Source organism: Phascolarctos cinereus, unplaced genomic scaffold (genome assembly GCF_003287225.1).
Source record: "Phascolarctos cinereus isolate Bilbo 61053 unplaced genomic scaffold, phaCin_HiC Scaffold_4;HRSCAF=312, whole genome shotgun sequence".
Classification (NCBI taxonomy): Eukaryota; Metazoa; Chordata; class Mammalia; order Diprotodontia; family Phascolarctidae; genus Phascolarctos; species Phascolarctos cinereus.
The window spans coordinates 179,436,813-179,453,595 of NW_027555847.1; the positions used below are offsets into that span (position 1 = coordinate 179,436,813).

At 37.3% G+C, this 16,783-nt stretch overlaps 1 protein-coding gene and 1 pseudogene across 1 annotated transcript in view; both read right to left on the minus strand.

Annotated features, from left to right (window-relative positions):
• Positions 1-16,783, minus strand: part of DMRT1 (doublesex and mab-3 related transcription factor 1) — a 148,502-nt gene that overhangs the window by 45,076 nt on the left and 86,643 nt on the right. Inside the window, exon 4 of the mRNA XM_021001756.2 lies at positions 12,908-13,052. Within this exon, the coding sequence (XP_020857415.1) occupies positions 12,908-13,052 (145 nt within the window). The remainder of the gene's footprint in view (positions 1-12,907; positions 13,053-16,783) is intronic.
• LOC144456652 (large ribosomal subunit protein bL27m pseudogene) lies at positions 14,640-15,111 on the minus strand (annotated as a pseudogene).

Genomic DNA, 16,783 nt, shown 5'->3' on the forward strand with positions numbered 1-16,783 from the left:
GCACGGCACCGGGATGATGAATGGTGAAAGATGCATGACAAGCTTCATCATTGTTTGTAAATCTTAACTGTTCCTGCTCACTAACTCTGGAGGCAATTTTCAAAGACAGCAGGCCGACAGAAGGACAGCACAGCTTTCCTGAAGGTTATTCAAGTTGTACTTGGGCTAAGCCGTGCCTAGGAAGGGCCGGGCAGTGAAAACCAACTCACTGGTTACCCTGAATCCTAGCATTCAAATTGCTATGTGTGGGGGAGATTTGAGGAGTCTCAGGATAGAAATTCTGACTCAGAGGGTTATGTTATACAAAAAGTAAAAGGCATAGGGATATTAGCTATTCAGAAGCCTTAACTATTCACAAAACGAGCCAGGAAAATGGTGGGATCTGATGCTGTAACCAAAGTCCAGATGTTCACAGGAAGCACAGCTGTTCAGTGCCTATATCATCCATAGCAGACAACTCAAGTGTTCACAGTTCAGTGAAATCAGCTTTAAGAGGAATTGTCCTTTTTTGTTGTCTTGTTTTTTTAAGAATTGAAGTTTAATTATGTCACCCAAACTAGGAATCATTACATGTTCAAGTCCTAGTAGCAAAAAACATTATTATAAAAGATAATATAATAATTTTAAATTTGGTAATTAGATGATGATAATTTGATAATGATTTTGCTTCAATATAACAACAGCAACAACAATAGTTGTTATGATAAGCAAGTTTCCTGCTCAAGAATTTTTAACTGGAATCCAAACTTTCACACGCTGTCAAATGATCTATATAGGTTATTCTACAACTGTTAACATTTTTAAAACTTAAAACTCAGTAAAAAAGACAGTTGATTTTTTAAAAAATTCACGAAATAGTAAAACTGTAGAGGAGGATTTTCCTTCTCTTGCAAGAATCGTCGAGGGCAAGGATTTTTAACCATTTTGTGTCACCAACTCTGGCAGGCAGGTAAAGCTAATGGACCCCTTCTCAAGATAACTTTTTTCTAATGCACAAAATGAAATATGTAAGACTACAAAGGAAACCAGCTACATTAAAATAAACATGTAATCTTTTTTCACCCAAGTCTGTAGACTCCTTGAAATCTAGAAAACTGTATAGAGTCATAAAAGGCATAAATCAAAACCCTACCTTTACTATTTGTTAACTCTGTGACCTTGGGCAAAATACTTATTATCTACGGTCCTGTTTCCTCATCTTAAAAATGAGAAGGCTGGACCAAATGACCACTGATGCCCCCTTTCCAGTTTTAGATATCTGATACTAAATGGAAATACCTTTTAGAATCTTAAGATTATTTCTTAGAAGAGGCTTGTAAAATGCATGACATCACATCTTGAATAAATGCCAGCTATGTTTAGAGCAGGAAAGGTCAATTATATAATTCTTTAACTGTGGTTCTGTTGACACTTTGATTTTCAAAGCTAATTATCTGCTGTTTTACTTGAGATCTTCTGCCTTTATGATAATCCCTGCCTTACATCACAGAACTGTAAGAATAAGTGAAAATGCTTTGAAAAACACAAAATATTGTGCAAATATAAGGTATTCCTGAAGGGCACTCAGAGCTTTTTAGAAGGAAGTCAATAAATTCAGGGGCCTAAGTCTTCCTTCAACTTTTCTTTATGTTTTATGGTCAGGGAAAAGAGATCCATATTGTGAGATTACACCACATATTTATGCACATCATGTTAATTTTTACTAGAGTGTGTAATACTATCCAATTCTTTTTGAATAGCTACTTAAGGGGCAGCTAGGTGGCGCAGTGGATAGAGCACCCGCCCTGGAGTCAGGACTTGAGTTCAAATCCGGCCTCAGACTCACTAGCTGTGCAATCCTGAGCAAGTCACTTAACCCCAACTACCTTGCCCCCCCCAAAAAAAGGATAAGACTTGAATAGCTACTTAACTCTGGGACTGTATGACATTACAAAACAGGAAAAATAGCCTGTCTTTGTAAAGCATCACAGTGGGCAGACAGATTTTCCTTAGATAAGTAAGTCTGACCTACTGCAGGTGGTTTTCTTTGAACTGCCTGCCATTTCTAGACAACAGTTTGGTAGTGACTTTTCCAATGGTAGCACCTTACCTTATAGAGTATGTATTATGGCCTAACATCCCACAATCCGGCCAAGATTTTTCATCATGTTATAAAAACTTTTTCTTCCTCCTCAGAATTTCTTAAAAGATAATTTTTAAAGAGGTGGGGGAGGGAAGAGAAGAAAGAATTAACTAATAAGCAAAATCATATGGTGTGTACAGCTATCTATATCTCCCCATAGAATATACAGACATGTATCTCTATATTGTGTGTGCGCATGCGTGTGTGAGAGCGAGTGAGCGAGAGTGAGCGAGAGTGAGCGAGAGAGAGAGAGAGAGAGAGAGAGAGAGAGAGAGAGAGAGAGAGAGAGAGAGAAATGGCAAGCCACTTCAGTATCTTTGCCAAGAAAACCCCAAACGGGGTCATAAAGAGTCAGATAGGACTTAAAAAATGACTCAACAGACAAAGACGCACATAAAGAAAATGTTAAAACTCTAGCATTACCATTTTCCCCTTAGGTTACGAGTTTGCTAAAATTGCTACAGCCAATGATATTGTATGGGAAAGAAGAGAGTACTGGGTGATAAGAGGACCCAGTAAGGGTTCTTAGGTCACTTCTTTCATTTAATGTGCTTTGTGACTTTGGATAAGTCACCCTATCACTGGAGCCTTTAGTTTCAAGTGTAAAGGGGGAGGAGGGAAAGGAGGAGGCAGAAGATCGGATCAAATGATCTCTAACAGCTCTTGCAGCTCTAAATCATATATTCTATCTTCTAGCTAACTATGAAGGAAGGAATGAGGGAAGGAGGGAAGGAAAGAGAGAAGGAAGGGACTGATTTATTAAACACCTATGTGCCAAGCACTGTGCTAAGAACTTTACAGTTATCTCATCTGATCCTCACAACAACCCTGAGAGGTAGGCACCATTATTAACCCCATATTACAGATGAGAAAACTGAGTCAGGTGGAGATTAAGCGACTTGCCCAGGTCACAGGGCTGTTAAGTACCTAAAGTCAGATTTAAGCTCCGTTCTTCCTGACCTAGTAATCTACCCACTGCACCACCTAACTGTTATGCTGAATTACTATACAGCACCACCTTGTTTATTTCAAACTATCTCTGGAAATGAATACAGTCTTTTCAGCTGAATATTTTAATCTATTAAAATTCAATGCTTTATAAGCCAAATTTACAAGCCCATAATTTAATTATCTCCTAAGTTACCTACCATGTTTGAAAACCAAAATCCTCTATACGATATTACCCAAAAACGGACGGGCACACTTCAAGAGAGACATTAAAAAGACTTTCTGATTTTTCTGGACAAACTTTCAGTAAGGGAAGTCACAGTGTAGAGGTTGCACATAGTGGAAGGCATGAAGCATATGCAAGAAGCCACCATTTAATTTGTTGGCCTGCTTTATTCCCCTTGAGTAAAACTCATAAAAGTCCCAGAATCTTTACAGATGGGAATTAGGATAGTTGAAAAATATATGACCAAAGGAAAAGGATCTTGGGGTAAGTCACTTAACCTGCTTGGTCTCTTTTTTCTTATTTATAAAATGAAGGGGATGTACTGGGGTCCTTCCAGCTCAAATACCATGATTCTGTGACCTAAGTGAGTCTTTAGAACATGACACTTTTGTTTCATGACCACTAGAAGGTGGACCTGAAATAGCTGGTCATGACCAAGAAGCTACAGTGAATTCAAAATAGACAGAGGAGTGATGAATTTTGCGCTTGTAATTTGCGAAAATCTACAATTTCATATAACAAATATATGCCAAAAGATAGCTCCTATCATGATCTGAAAGAGCTTTTTTAAAAATTCTGGCCTCCCAAATTTCTAAGTAACTCCAAATAGCTCTTGCAACAGTTTATAGTGATGGAAAATAATAGCTTCCAAAAGAGACACTGATTTGGACTTGAAAGCACCAAGACGGGAGATCTGGAAATAGCTCAGGTGGAGCATGAGAAGAAAATGAAATCTGAAACTATACTTTAGTATGGATCCAAACGAGTCAAAAGTAACACAAGGAAAATAATTACACACTAAAAATTGAGACTGAAAAACAAACTGACAAGAAAGGATGAAGGTACAAGTTTTTGCCATTTTAAATGTGAGCTATTTTGTAGCTGTCCGTGGAAACTACTCTGTAAGAACTCCTTGTATTTGTTCATTTGACTTACAGGTAGATAAATATAGATATCCCTATCCTGTCTCCCACCAGGACTGCACTGGGCAAAAAAAAAAAATCCTATTTATATTTATTGTTTTCAAGTCTTTCAGTCGTGTCCAACTCTTTGTGACTCCATCTGGGGTTTTCTTGGCAAAGATACTGGAGCGGTTTGCCATTTCCTTCTCCAGCTCATTTGACAGATGAAGAAATGAGGCAAACAAGGTGAAGTGACTTGCCTAGGGTCACAGAGCTAGAAAATGTCTAAGATCACATTTGAACTCAGATCTTCCTGATTCCAGGCCTGGTATTCTATCCACTGTGCCACCTAGCTGCCTTCCTATTTATAAAGCACTTTAAAGTTTACAAAGTGCTTTAGATATATTACCTCACTTCATCCTCACAACTCTGTGGAGAACATGCTATTATTATCCCCATCTTACAGATGAGAAAACTGAGTCTCACAGAGCTTTAAGTAACTTGGCTCAGGATCACAATGCTATTCATCTGTATGGTACTATAGGAAAAAAAATTCCAGTTCTGTCACTTACTTGGGTGTCCTTAGCTAATCACTTCTCACCTCTCTAAGGGGCAGGAAGGTGTTGGACTCCATGACATCTGAAGTCCCTTCTACCTCTAAATCTGTGTCTAAGGTGGGATTTCAATATAGACTTTCCTGACTACAACTCTAGCACTCTAGCCCCTAGTCGCCTCATTAGCCAAGTAACAGCAGTGTCATAAAGTGTGACTGCTTCACGTCCAGCTGCCAGCTGCTTCCAGAGAGCTTCCTCCACTACCATTCACAGAACGAAAGCTAATGAAAATCTGAAGTCATCTGATTTCCGCTCTCTTATACCCTGCCCAGCACAAATGGGCAATTAACACAGGAGAAAAGAAGGAATGGAAAGGTACGTTGAGAACATCTATTGTTATAGTACAGGAGAGGCTAGGAACATAGACATCTACATGGCGACTGAGTCACAGAAACCTTAGAAATGGGAGGTGTAAAGAATGAATATCAACACAACCTTTTCAAATCTCATGGAGAAGGAAAGGAAGACACAAAAAAGTAAATCTGTGTTGATATCTAAGTAAATAAATAGATTTGGACAGTGAGGAGAAGAAACTTCTCAGTTCTCAACTAGTGCTCTGGGGGAAAAATGATTATTGATGATGGGACAAAATTTTCTATTAAGTGCAGAAATCACTCAAGGCAGGAAGTATCGGTACCAATTTGTATCTAGGAAAGTACAATTCTTCTGTCACTTTGTACATTCCTCCTCTTAGGGACATTTATTTGGAGGAATAGAATCAGAGACTTCAAGGCCTAGAAGGGACTTTCCATTATATATAGCATTGTCTCCCTGAGCTAAAGAACAGATCACCACCATGCAATGGTAAGGGAATGCTGGAAATATCACTATTTTCAGAGTCTTCAGGGTCTGAAGGAAAGGTCTTGAATTAGATTTGAATTTAGTAGGAAATACAGTAGGGGAGAAAATGTTCGATTCTTACCTTCAACTATGGGCTATGGTGTATACAGTACCATATTCTGGTCATACATACATGTGTATGTTCACACTAAATTTTTTACAGAGTCTTAGAGCCCCTCCAAATCACACACTTCTTTCAAAGATTACAAAAGCACTTTTTTTATCCCAGGCACAGTTTCTTTGGTATAAAAAGGGTTTCAGGCTCAGAAGAATCATTTAATCTCATTAAATTATAAACCTAACAATAATAATGTAGAATAACTTTTCACAGAAATAACTAATCACTCATTGGCATATAGGCCAAAATTCTGTGCATAATTTAGAAATTAGTTGTTTTTGTTATTGTTGTTGTTTTAATTTAAGAGGAGGGATGGAAACTTATGGGACGGGGGAATGTAATAATTGTTTTACAGGGAAGGAAAAGTTTTATTTTCCTTTGAGAATGCTATTTTTTAAAAAAATTAAGTTGTTTTTCACTATCAGATCACTGAGCTTGGATCTAAGCAAAAAAAAAAAATTAATGGAAGCAATTGATGGTGTGATTAGCTAAATTTGGCCTGCCCCATGAGGGTCATTAGTTAGTGGTGCAGAGGTGATTGATGTGAAAATTGCCACCTTCAGACAAATGGTAAGCTTGCTCAGCTATCCAAGACAGAAAATTGTGTAGCTCAGTCTTGGTTAGAGAACAGGGAAGTCACTGAGAAAAGCAAATGAGAAATGACATAATCTACTTCCAAAAGCAATTTAAAGTCCAGTGTAGTCAGTAGTCAAGCCCCACCTATGCAAAACTTCACAGGATATGAACCACTTTGTTGTACACCAAGCTAACTTACACAAGGGGACCACTCTCCTATTATTCTTTTTTTCCCCAACTTGTCTTTCCCACTCCCAGCATCCAATCTACTCCCCAAGATGGCAAAGTGCATTTGGAATTCTGTGCACACTGAAAAGATCCCAGTGGGTCATCTCACACTGTTAGGTAGACCAGATGATACCGTAAGGGACCCTTTCGACTTGAAAATCCTATTATACTACAAAATTCTTTGTCTCCATATATAAGGCACCTCTAGTTTCTCTCACAAGAAGGATATGAAGATGGAGGGAACTTCAGAGATCATCTGGTACAAACAACCCTCACTGGAGCTCAGGGTTGGAATGAAGTAGAAAGAATGTAAGTTCTTGGAGGACTACACTCGTTTCATTTTTCTTTATGTACCCCCAACTCTTAGCGCCTCCACACATTTTATAAGGCGGTAGCTTTTTTCCACAAGTTTTTTCTTGACACTGAGCTGAAATATGCCTCCCCACAAGATATGTCCATCACTCCTACTTCTCAGCAATGAAACCAAGCAGAACCAACTCTCTTCCACAAGATAGTCCTAATGTTTGAATACAATTACTATATCCACACTATCTTCTTTTCTCTAAGCTAAATGCTACTGATTCCATCAAGTAATCCTTGGGGGGAAAGGTTTTCAGCCTCTTCCCAATCTAGTCATCTTCCTGGAGCCATGTTCTGTTCATCAATGCCCTTCCTAAAACGAAGCAGCCAAAACTCAACACAATGTTCCAGGTGAGATATGAGTAGGACCGAGTAGAGAAGTTAACGAAATTAGAAATATCATCTCCTTCATTCTTAACAATATGCCTTTCTCAACATAGCCTAAGGCTGTATTATCTTTTTTTTTGTGTGTGGTTACCACATCATACAATTTAGTCATATTAAGCCTATAGTTCATTAAAGTCCCACATCTCTTCTGTTCCAATTTTTCTATCACAATGGCTCCATAATCCTTTCCTTCTTTTTTTAAGCAAGAGCAAAATTTTAGATTTATCTCTGTAATGTTCTCCAAAAACCTTCTTTAGCTCTAAGATGGACAATGAGTTCTCTGTGTAATTAAATCACTCTCTTTGAATAAGTACTCTTTTTCTTCCTCACTGAAATGACTGATGTGTATTTCATTCTAGAAAGTTGGTAGAATTGTGAATGGATCCAACCATTCTGGAAAGCAATTTGGAATTATACTCTAAAAAAATTAGTTTAAAAGTGCATGCTCTTTGGTCCAGGTATACCACTGTTAAGCCTATACCAAAAAGAAATTTAAAAAAAGGAAAAGATCCTATAGGCACAAAAATATTTATAGATCTTTTTGTGGTGGCAAAAAAATTTGGAAGCTAAAGGACTGCCCATCAATTGAAATTGAATAAATTGTGATACAGGAATGTGATGAAATATTATTGTCTATGAAGAATGAGGTAATAGATTTCAAAGAGACATGGAAGGACCTGTATAAACTGATGCAGAGTGAAGTGAGAAGAACCAGAAAAACAATTTATACTTTAACATCAATATTACAAAAAAATGAACAATTCTGAAGTCTTATAAATGGATGAAGAACAAAATAAGCAGAACCAAGAGAATGATTTTATACATGAACAACAACACTGTAAAGACAAATAATTTTGAAAGCTATAAGAACTATGAGCAACATAATGACCATTCCAGAGACCCGATGAAGAAACATACTATATACTCTCTGACAGAGAGGTAATGGGATTAAGGGTGCAGATTTTAAAAAAAATAGGTACACATACTCACACACACACATGTATATATAAAACATACATACACATACATATATACTATTTTCTTCTTGTATATTAAGAAGATACACTTAAGTCAGGAAATCCTGAAACTAGAGGAGGTTACTACAATAGACATTTGGGTGAGGATCAATAAATAGTCTATATTGTCCTACAAGTATTCAACAGATCACTTGGACAGAAGACTGAAATAGGTACAAAGTTTTGGATACAGACCATGATAATAGTAATAATAATAGGTAAATGTAATTTACTTATTCCGTTTCTCTGGAATAAAGTTATACCCTTCCACAGCCATATTCCAGGCATAAATCCCAGTCTAAGTTATACCTACAAGATCAAATTTGCCTCCTTGCGAGTTCAGTTTGCTTATTTAGCTGTATTTTGTGCATTAAGTATAGATACCCAAGACCATGAGGTGTTTTTGCTCATTCTCTTCATAGATCTCACATTCTTGCCATATCTACTGGCACTCTTCTCATACTGTACTTGCTGTAGTATCTGATTTGGCAGATATATGGGGAGAGCTTTCTCCCTACCCCTACATTTTCAATATAAAGCCCCCCCAGTGGATCTATTTTTACTGCTTCTGCTTATCTGTGCTCCCTCCCTGGCCATCATCATTCCCATCTTATAAACTGGACTAGAAATCCAAATTCCTATCTCAGGAAAGATCTTCTTATTTCCCTAATCACCCTTTCTCTTTTGAAGTCCTACCTCCTAATCATGATGGATACATTACCTATTCCATTCCTCTAAAGGTTTCAAATTTTTTATCCCAAACTTCATAATCACTACAAATACTTCTTAGTCTATTTTTTCCCATATACATCATCAAGAATGGGTAATAGTCATCAGATTTGACCAGTCTGGAGAGGTTCTATGTCATGTCACTCAAATGTCCCTTACAAAGTTATACTGTTCATGTCAGGTTGGCATATGATTGCTTAGTTACCCCATTTGTAATGAGTAAAAAAAAAATCTCTACTTGCTGCTTCTTTTAACCATTCATTTCTGAAAGACTTCTTTCCTAGGATGCCTATGGATCCACACCATAAGAAACTGCTATCTGTTTCCTCTATTGGAAGCACTTTACATCTCTGCCCCTTCTTTCCTGTGCTGAAATCGCATCTTCCCTAATCTTTGAAGCTTTTGCTATTGAACTATAATGTGTTTATAATACAAAACTATCAAATTCCTTGTTAACCACGTCTCATATAAAGTTACTATATTTACAAATAAAATATTAAAAGAAAACAATTCAAAACTGTTCCAGTTAGGATGAATCAAAAATGCAAGACAATTATCTGACTTCTGGAAGCAACTCTTTTATCAGCTAAACCAGAATCTGAATGTTAAAGCTTGCTCATTTTAAGCACTGTAGGTTAGTTTCAAAATAACAACTTCTAATTCAGGCAGAAAGTGTCAATGTAGGTTTTCTCCGAAGGTCAACATCATGTTACTTTGCAGAATCCTAGCATGAATGCTGGCCATTGCTTTTCTTCTCCTACTGCACTGTTCTTTTTCTTGCCAAGTTACAATCTTTGCTGCCCAAATGTCCACTGATAGCTGATGTTCCTATTCTTCATAGAATTATTTTTGAATTTTATTTCTCTTTGTTTAAAATTTTTAAAAAAATTTATATCTAATGTATATTTTTATCAAGGTGCCTCTCTTTTTCCCTGATGCACTTTTGATTCTAATCTATGCAGCCTCAGGTGCCTTCCTAAGTTGAAGTTCCTCATTTTCTTTTCTACTGCTGTACCATATTAAACATAAACTCTTAGTTCTTCTCTCCAAAGACACCAACATCACCTTTTCCCTTGCCCTCATAACATACGTCTTTGTCAATCTCTGTGTCCCTTCCCCATGTGCCTTTGTCAAAATTCCAAAACCTTCAGCGGTCTTCCATTCTGTTTACACTATAAAGCTCTCACTTTTCTTTATGGAAATATTCCTTCACTGAGAATGAATTTCAATCATTTCAGCACTGACACATCTCTAACATATTGAGACACTTGTTTTACCAGACAATATATCGGCCATATGGGGTAGGACAGAATCATAATCATCAACCAATCAATCAACCTACATTTATTGAAAACCTCTGTCAGGCCCTGTGCTGAATATACAAAGACGAAAATGAAACACCCTTGTCCTCAAGAACCTTTCATTCCAATGTATTTGTTTTTCATGAAAAGTCTAATTTACTTACATCCAGAAAAAAATAATTCAAATAAATAATTAACTAATTTGTTGACTACTGAATTAATGAACAAATGAATAATTACAGTGCCTAAGGTATAGTAAAACATACAAATATAAGATAAGATCAATTAATTTACTAATCTGACTCACATATAAGGTTGGTATTGGGAAGCAGTAGAAAAAAAGGTGTATGAAAGAAGGGCATATAAATAGCACCAATATAAAATTTATATGTGAAAGGATAAAATGAGATAATATTCACAAAGCACTTAGCACAGTACTTGGCACATAATACAAACTCTTAATAAACGTTCCCTTCCCCTCTATGGAAAGTTCAAACTAGGCACTGAAATTAGTACAGAGAAGGAGGGAGGGTACAGGAAAAGGGCATTTAGACCTAGGGTAATTAAAAGATTTATCATGGAAGAGGTTTTATCCGAGATGGGCCTTAGGATCACAGACTTAGGGACATTAAGAAAACTTAGAAGTCATTTAGTCCGATCACAGACTCAGGGACATTAAGAAAACTTAGAAGTCATTTAGTCCGATAGACAGAATTTCAACAAGATAAGATGAAGGCCTGGGCCATAAGAGAATCTTAGGATTACAGATTTAGGATTGTAAGAGACCTTAAAAGTCAATGAGTATGAACTCCCTCATTTTACAAATGAGTGAGTCAAGGCCCAAAAAGATGCGAAGAGACTTATGAAAAATCACCAGGATCAAAGATTTATAGTTAGAAGGGACCTTAAAAGCCATCTAAGATTCCAACCCTTCAATTTTATACAAGAGAAAACTGAGGCCCAGAAGTGATTAAATTACTTGCAAAAAGGTCATACAGGTAGTTCAGTGGCAGAGGAGGGATTTGAACCCAGGTCCCTTGACTCCAAATCCATTTTTCTTTGCACTATCACACTGCCTCCAAGTGAAAAGAAATTTAAACCAAGATCCTCTGGTGCTGAATTCAATGTCCACCACATTACCCCATCTCTGCATTCTAAGCAGAGAAACGGTTATAAACAAAGGTGTGGAGAGGTTAAGAAAGCCCACTCTATACAGGAGAATATCAAATAATACCAATCAGCTGTCAAGGGCTGTTTTGCAAGGGACAGTATGAAATAAAGCTAGGAAAGAATGTATGGGGCTTAACAGAAGCCCTGAATGTCAAGCTCAAAATTTGTTTTCTTTTGTTTGGAGGACAGCAAGGAGGATGTTGCATCTAGTGCCCTTTATGCAACACAGAATCAATAACCAACTAAAAATTACACAATAATATGAGCAAAATTCATAATGAAACCATAAAACATCTACCAAATGGCTGTGTATCCATATTCTCTTAAACTCAGGAAATCCCCCCAAACATAGGATTGATCTAGACCCGAGTATTACAGGACACACCAAATTTGAATTTGATCCACTAGACAGTGAAAAAGCATTGGAGGCTTTTGTGCAAGGGATTGATGTGATCCAAATGATGCTGTAGGAACATTAAATGACTGCAGTCTGTAGGATGGATTAAATAGGATAGAATCTGGAGACAGAGAGATGGGTCAAGAGGCTTTAATAATAAATAGATTAGCCATAAATTTATTATCGTTGACTAGCTTAGTGGCAGTAGGAATGGGTACAAACTGCCGAAGGAAGAAACAACAGGATGTGATGACCAATTAGGTGTATTTGGACGAAAGAGAAGAGTTACTTTGAAAATTGAGGTCCAAGTAACCAGCAGAATGGAACTCTCATGAACAGAAACAGGAAAGGCAAGAGTAGAAGAAATCAAAGTTAAGAAAAATATTCAATACACTGAAATCAGTTGCAGAAATAATTTCATGATTGTTAACTATCTTTAAATGTTTACATTTCATGCTTATGACCAAAAAGCACACATTAATTATGTGTATACAATTAATCATTGTAAAAAGATACAAATGAAAAAATCTAAAACTAAAGTCTTTATCTATTCATTTCAGAAATATCAGAAAAAACTATGTTTTGTTAAGAATCATAAGGTGACCCAAACCAGGAGAACACTGATACAACAAACAGGAAAACAATACTGAAAGAGACCAGAACAACAATTCAGTGACCGATGATGATTTCTGAGGACTGATGCTTCCCTCCCCTTCCACCATACATATTCAAATGTGATCAATGTGTTGACTGGTTTTTTATTAACTATACTTATTTGTTAAAATGGTACATTAGATTGGGAAATAGTAATGTTTTCTAAAAAGATGATTTTAAAAGAATCCTTGTAAAATAGATTACTCTGTGACAAAACTTTGCAACACTATTGAATCTTATCCAGTTAGTGAATAACTATTCCCTCAGTGTAAGACTCTTTCTTCCATCTAAAATTAGATCTGGGTGAGTAGGCACCTACCGCTTGCTTTTGCCTCAGAATAAGAAGGGCTGTCTTCAAAAGCAAAGATCTGGGACACACTCTGGCTCAGGTATGAGGTGGCAGGATAATAAGAATGCATCCTGTACTGGGACCCCATGGCATGACGATTCTCGGTGTTCTTCATCTGTTAAAATAGAATAAAACAAATCAAGAAATAAATTCAAATTTAAAATGTGCTTCCTATTTACTATGAGACAAACTCCCCTAATTTTTCAGATTTATGAATCTAGAGTACAGGATCTCATCAAAGAAACATTATCAACCAAGAAGCCAGACAAGTTGCACAGTGAGAGTAAGGAATGGACAGCCCGTGTGTTCAGCTGGAACCCTTACGATGTCAAAAGGTTCCCTCAGAACAATGGGCGGAACCCCTCTGGCAAACTTATGGCTGGGCATGGATAGACAGACAGGAATGGAGGAGTTGTATTCTGCATCACTGAAGGAAATATCCACACTAACGTGCCCATGTTTTTATTTAATATTTTGAGTAGTTCTTCAGATCAAGAAAATAACCTGTATCATTACAAATAAAATAAAAGGGACCACAAACTATTTAAAGAGAGACGTAACCATAAATTCTGGTTCCCAAAGTACATCTCAGTCCAATAGTCAAGGAAGGGAGGAAGGAAGGAGAGAAAGAGAGAGGGAAAAGAAAAAGAAAGAAAACATACTACAGTCCTAGAAATTTCTTATGCTATAATCATACAATACTAAATAAGTATGATACTGAGTTTCCAATCCTAGGAATCTGATCTACCACATAGAGACAGGATAAGGACTGGACCTGTGATTCCAATGGTACAGGGAGCTTCTAGTGAAGAACTATCTCTAACAACAAAGGTTGGGCACCTCTTCCACAATCTAGAGTCTCAGAAAGTTGCCTAGAAAACTCTAAGATGATTAAGTGACTTGCCTAAGGTCACTCAGTCACTGTGTGTCAGAGGTAGGATACAGTTCTTCCAGGCTTGAAGGCCAGCCTCTTTCCATAAACCACATAGACGTTATTTCTTAATTTTGACACAAAAGTCTTTATTAAAGGAATGCACAGGACAAATTATGTGTATGTTCACAATATGATGAAGCAATAACCAAAGTAAATGTTGGGTTTTTAAAAAAAGACAAGATCCTACTAATAAAAAAAATGAAGTAGCACTGGCTAGAGCTGGGCAGTTAATTTTGAGTGTTGTGATTTCTCATAAAATTGTGGAAATTTATTAAATTATTTTCTAAACAAATTATAGACTTGAGTCAATGCTAAATGCAAAGAGATTCTTAAAGAAGAGTCTATAAGCATGTTATTTTAACACCCTAATAACTGTATTCATTATTTATAATCCTACGTATCTTAGGTTGTATATTTAAAAACATTATTCTGAGAACAGGTCCAAAGGCTTCACCAGGCCAAAAAGTTAAGGACCCACTTTCCCAAATCCAAATACACTGCTGATTTCTATATTATGCTTCAGGAAGTTTATGCGAGCATTATCTGTTTTTTTTTTTCCATGCTTTGAACTAATTTTATTTTGGACCTCAGGTTTGTCCACCTCATTACTCCTTCGGTGGTTGCTTCACACATAGTCTCTTCTGTGTTCACAGTCAACCAAACCCACTCTCTCTCAGGGAGACTTGCTTCCACCCTGATTCCTTGGCATCTGGCTCAATCTTCTGGCACTCTGGCTCTAGTTTTCAACCAATGACATGGCCAGGAGGCTCAGAGCATAGCCACCAATTTGAAGGTGCCCACAGGCTTGGCAGGGACAACTTGGACAAAAGTCTTGTAGAGCACAGCACCCTTGGGAAGCTGGGTGACCAAATCTACACCTTCAGGACTGCTGGGATTGGGCACACATACCTCCTTTGTGTAGCAGACAATGCCCTCTTCCAGGACATATAAACACTTGTTCTTACCCAGTCCTACATGAGCTCCTGGATGCCAGCAGAACTGGCGCTGAGTTCCACTGATATTACCAGCATGAACATATTGACCCTCCAATTTCTTGATGCCAGTGTTTGCCTGGTGACTTGCCTCCAAGGTTTTTTAAGCTACCTCCAGTCTTCTTGGAGGCATATCTAACAGTGGCAGCCATGACCTGAGGGGGAGACAGCCCTGCACTAACCACTCCCTGCGCCATGATGGGGCCCATTTTCTGCGCCAGCAATGATAGCAGCACCAGTGCTGCCATGGCTACCCTCGGTTCCTATGCAAGCATTATCATATCCCATCTGAAACTTGAGACTTGCCCTGGCTTTCAAATTTCTTAGAGAGGCAAATTTGTACTCAACCGCATCTTAACCTGCTTGCCTAATTTCAGACAAGGTGATGGGTCTCGCATGGAATTTACTCCACTCCTTTTCCTAATCTATCATTCTTCTAATATGTGTACTCAATTATCTTCTCCTATCATTACATTCTTCCTTGTATCAAGAGTGGAACAGCCTGTACTTGGAAGTGGCCAAAAAACAATGGATAAGATACTGTTTCAAATGTGGGTGAGGCCACATGAATCCCAGCTTCACAATAAGGAGGTATGGAATCCCTCAAAAAGGGAGTGATTGTTTGTGGTAACAGTTCAGAGCAAATAACTCAGCTGCCAAATAAAATAAAAAGGTTCCTTCTTTTGTTGGGACTTGCAAGGCCTCGGAATGGCTTTCTGAATCGCTTTTCACCTGTTACTGAAATCCTCATCCTATTAACAAGGCACAATATTTTTCTTTGTCCTTTCTTATTTATTTTTAAACATCCTTTTCTTTTTAAATTTTCAGTTTCAACTCATCTCCCTCCTTCCTACCCCCTTTCCCAAACACTCAGAAGGCAAGCAATATATCAATTTTACATATAAAATCATGCAAAACATTTCCATATTAGTCATATTTCAACAAAAAGTAAGAAAAATAGAGTGAGAAAATTATTCTTCAATTTCCACTCAGAGTTCATTAGTTCTCTCTCTGGAGGGGGATAGTATTTTTTCATCATGAGCCCTCTGGAATCGTCTCAGATCATTATATTGATCCGAGTAGCCAAGTTTTTCAAAGCTGATTACCATTACCACTTTGCTGAAAATGTGCTCAATGATCTCCTGGTTCTTCTCATTCTACTTTGCATCAGTCGTACTATAAGTCTTGCCATTTTTTTTTAAACCATCCTATTCATCATTTCTTATAGCACAATAGTACTCCATCACAATCATACATCACAGCTTGTTTAGCCATTTCCTAAACAAGATACAATATATTTTCATGCAATAACCAAGAATAATAAAGAAACTTTCTATATGACTAATGCATAGGGATGACAGAATGAGAGTAAGAAACAATGTGATTATATTTTTACTTTTAAGTAACATCAAGCAAATAGCATCTCTCTTGAGAGTTATGTCAATTCTCAGAAGACTAACAAGCAATAGTCAAAAACACACAATTTGGGGGGTGGAAATGCTGTTAGGAATACTATCGCCTTCACATGTTTCTCAAATGGGTAAAGAAATAATTTGAGCCTGCACCTGAAGGAGCAAGGCAGGCAGATAGGGAAGTCTTAAATACAAAACATACCAAAAAAATAAACACATGGAATTGAAGTTAAGATTCATCAATGTGGTACAGTGGAAAATGTGATGGATTTGAAGTCAGAGGAACAGATTTCAAACTCTGCCTCTGTGTCTTAATTGCGTGAGTTTGGCAAGCTGCTGAACCTCCATGAGACTAAGTTTCCTCATTGATAAAAACAAGGAGGATTTGGCTTGCATAATCTCAAAGGTCCCTTTCAGCTCTAAAAGTGAATTATTTTATATACTACCTGGTCAACAACATTTTGTCTGATACTTTGCTTTTAATACTAGCAACTGTCTAGTACTCTAT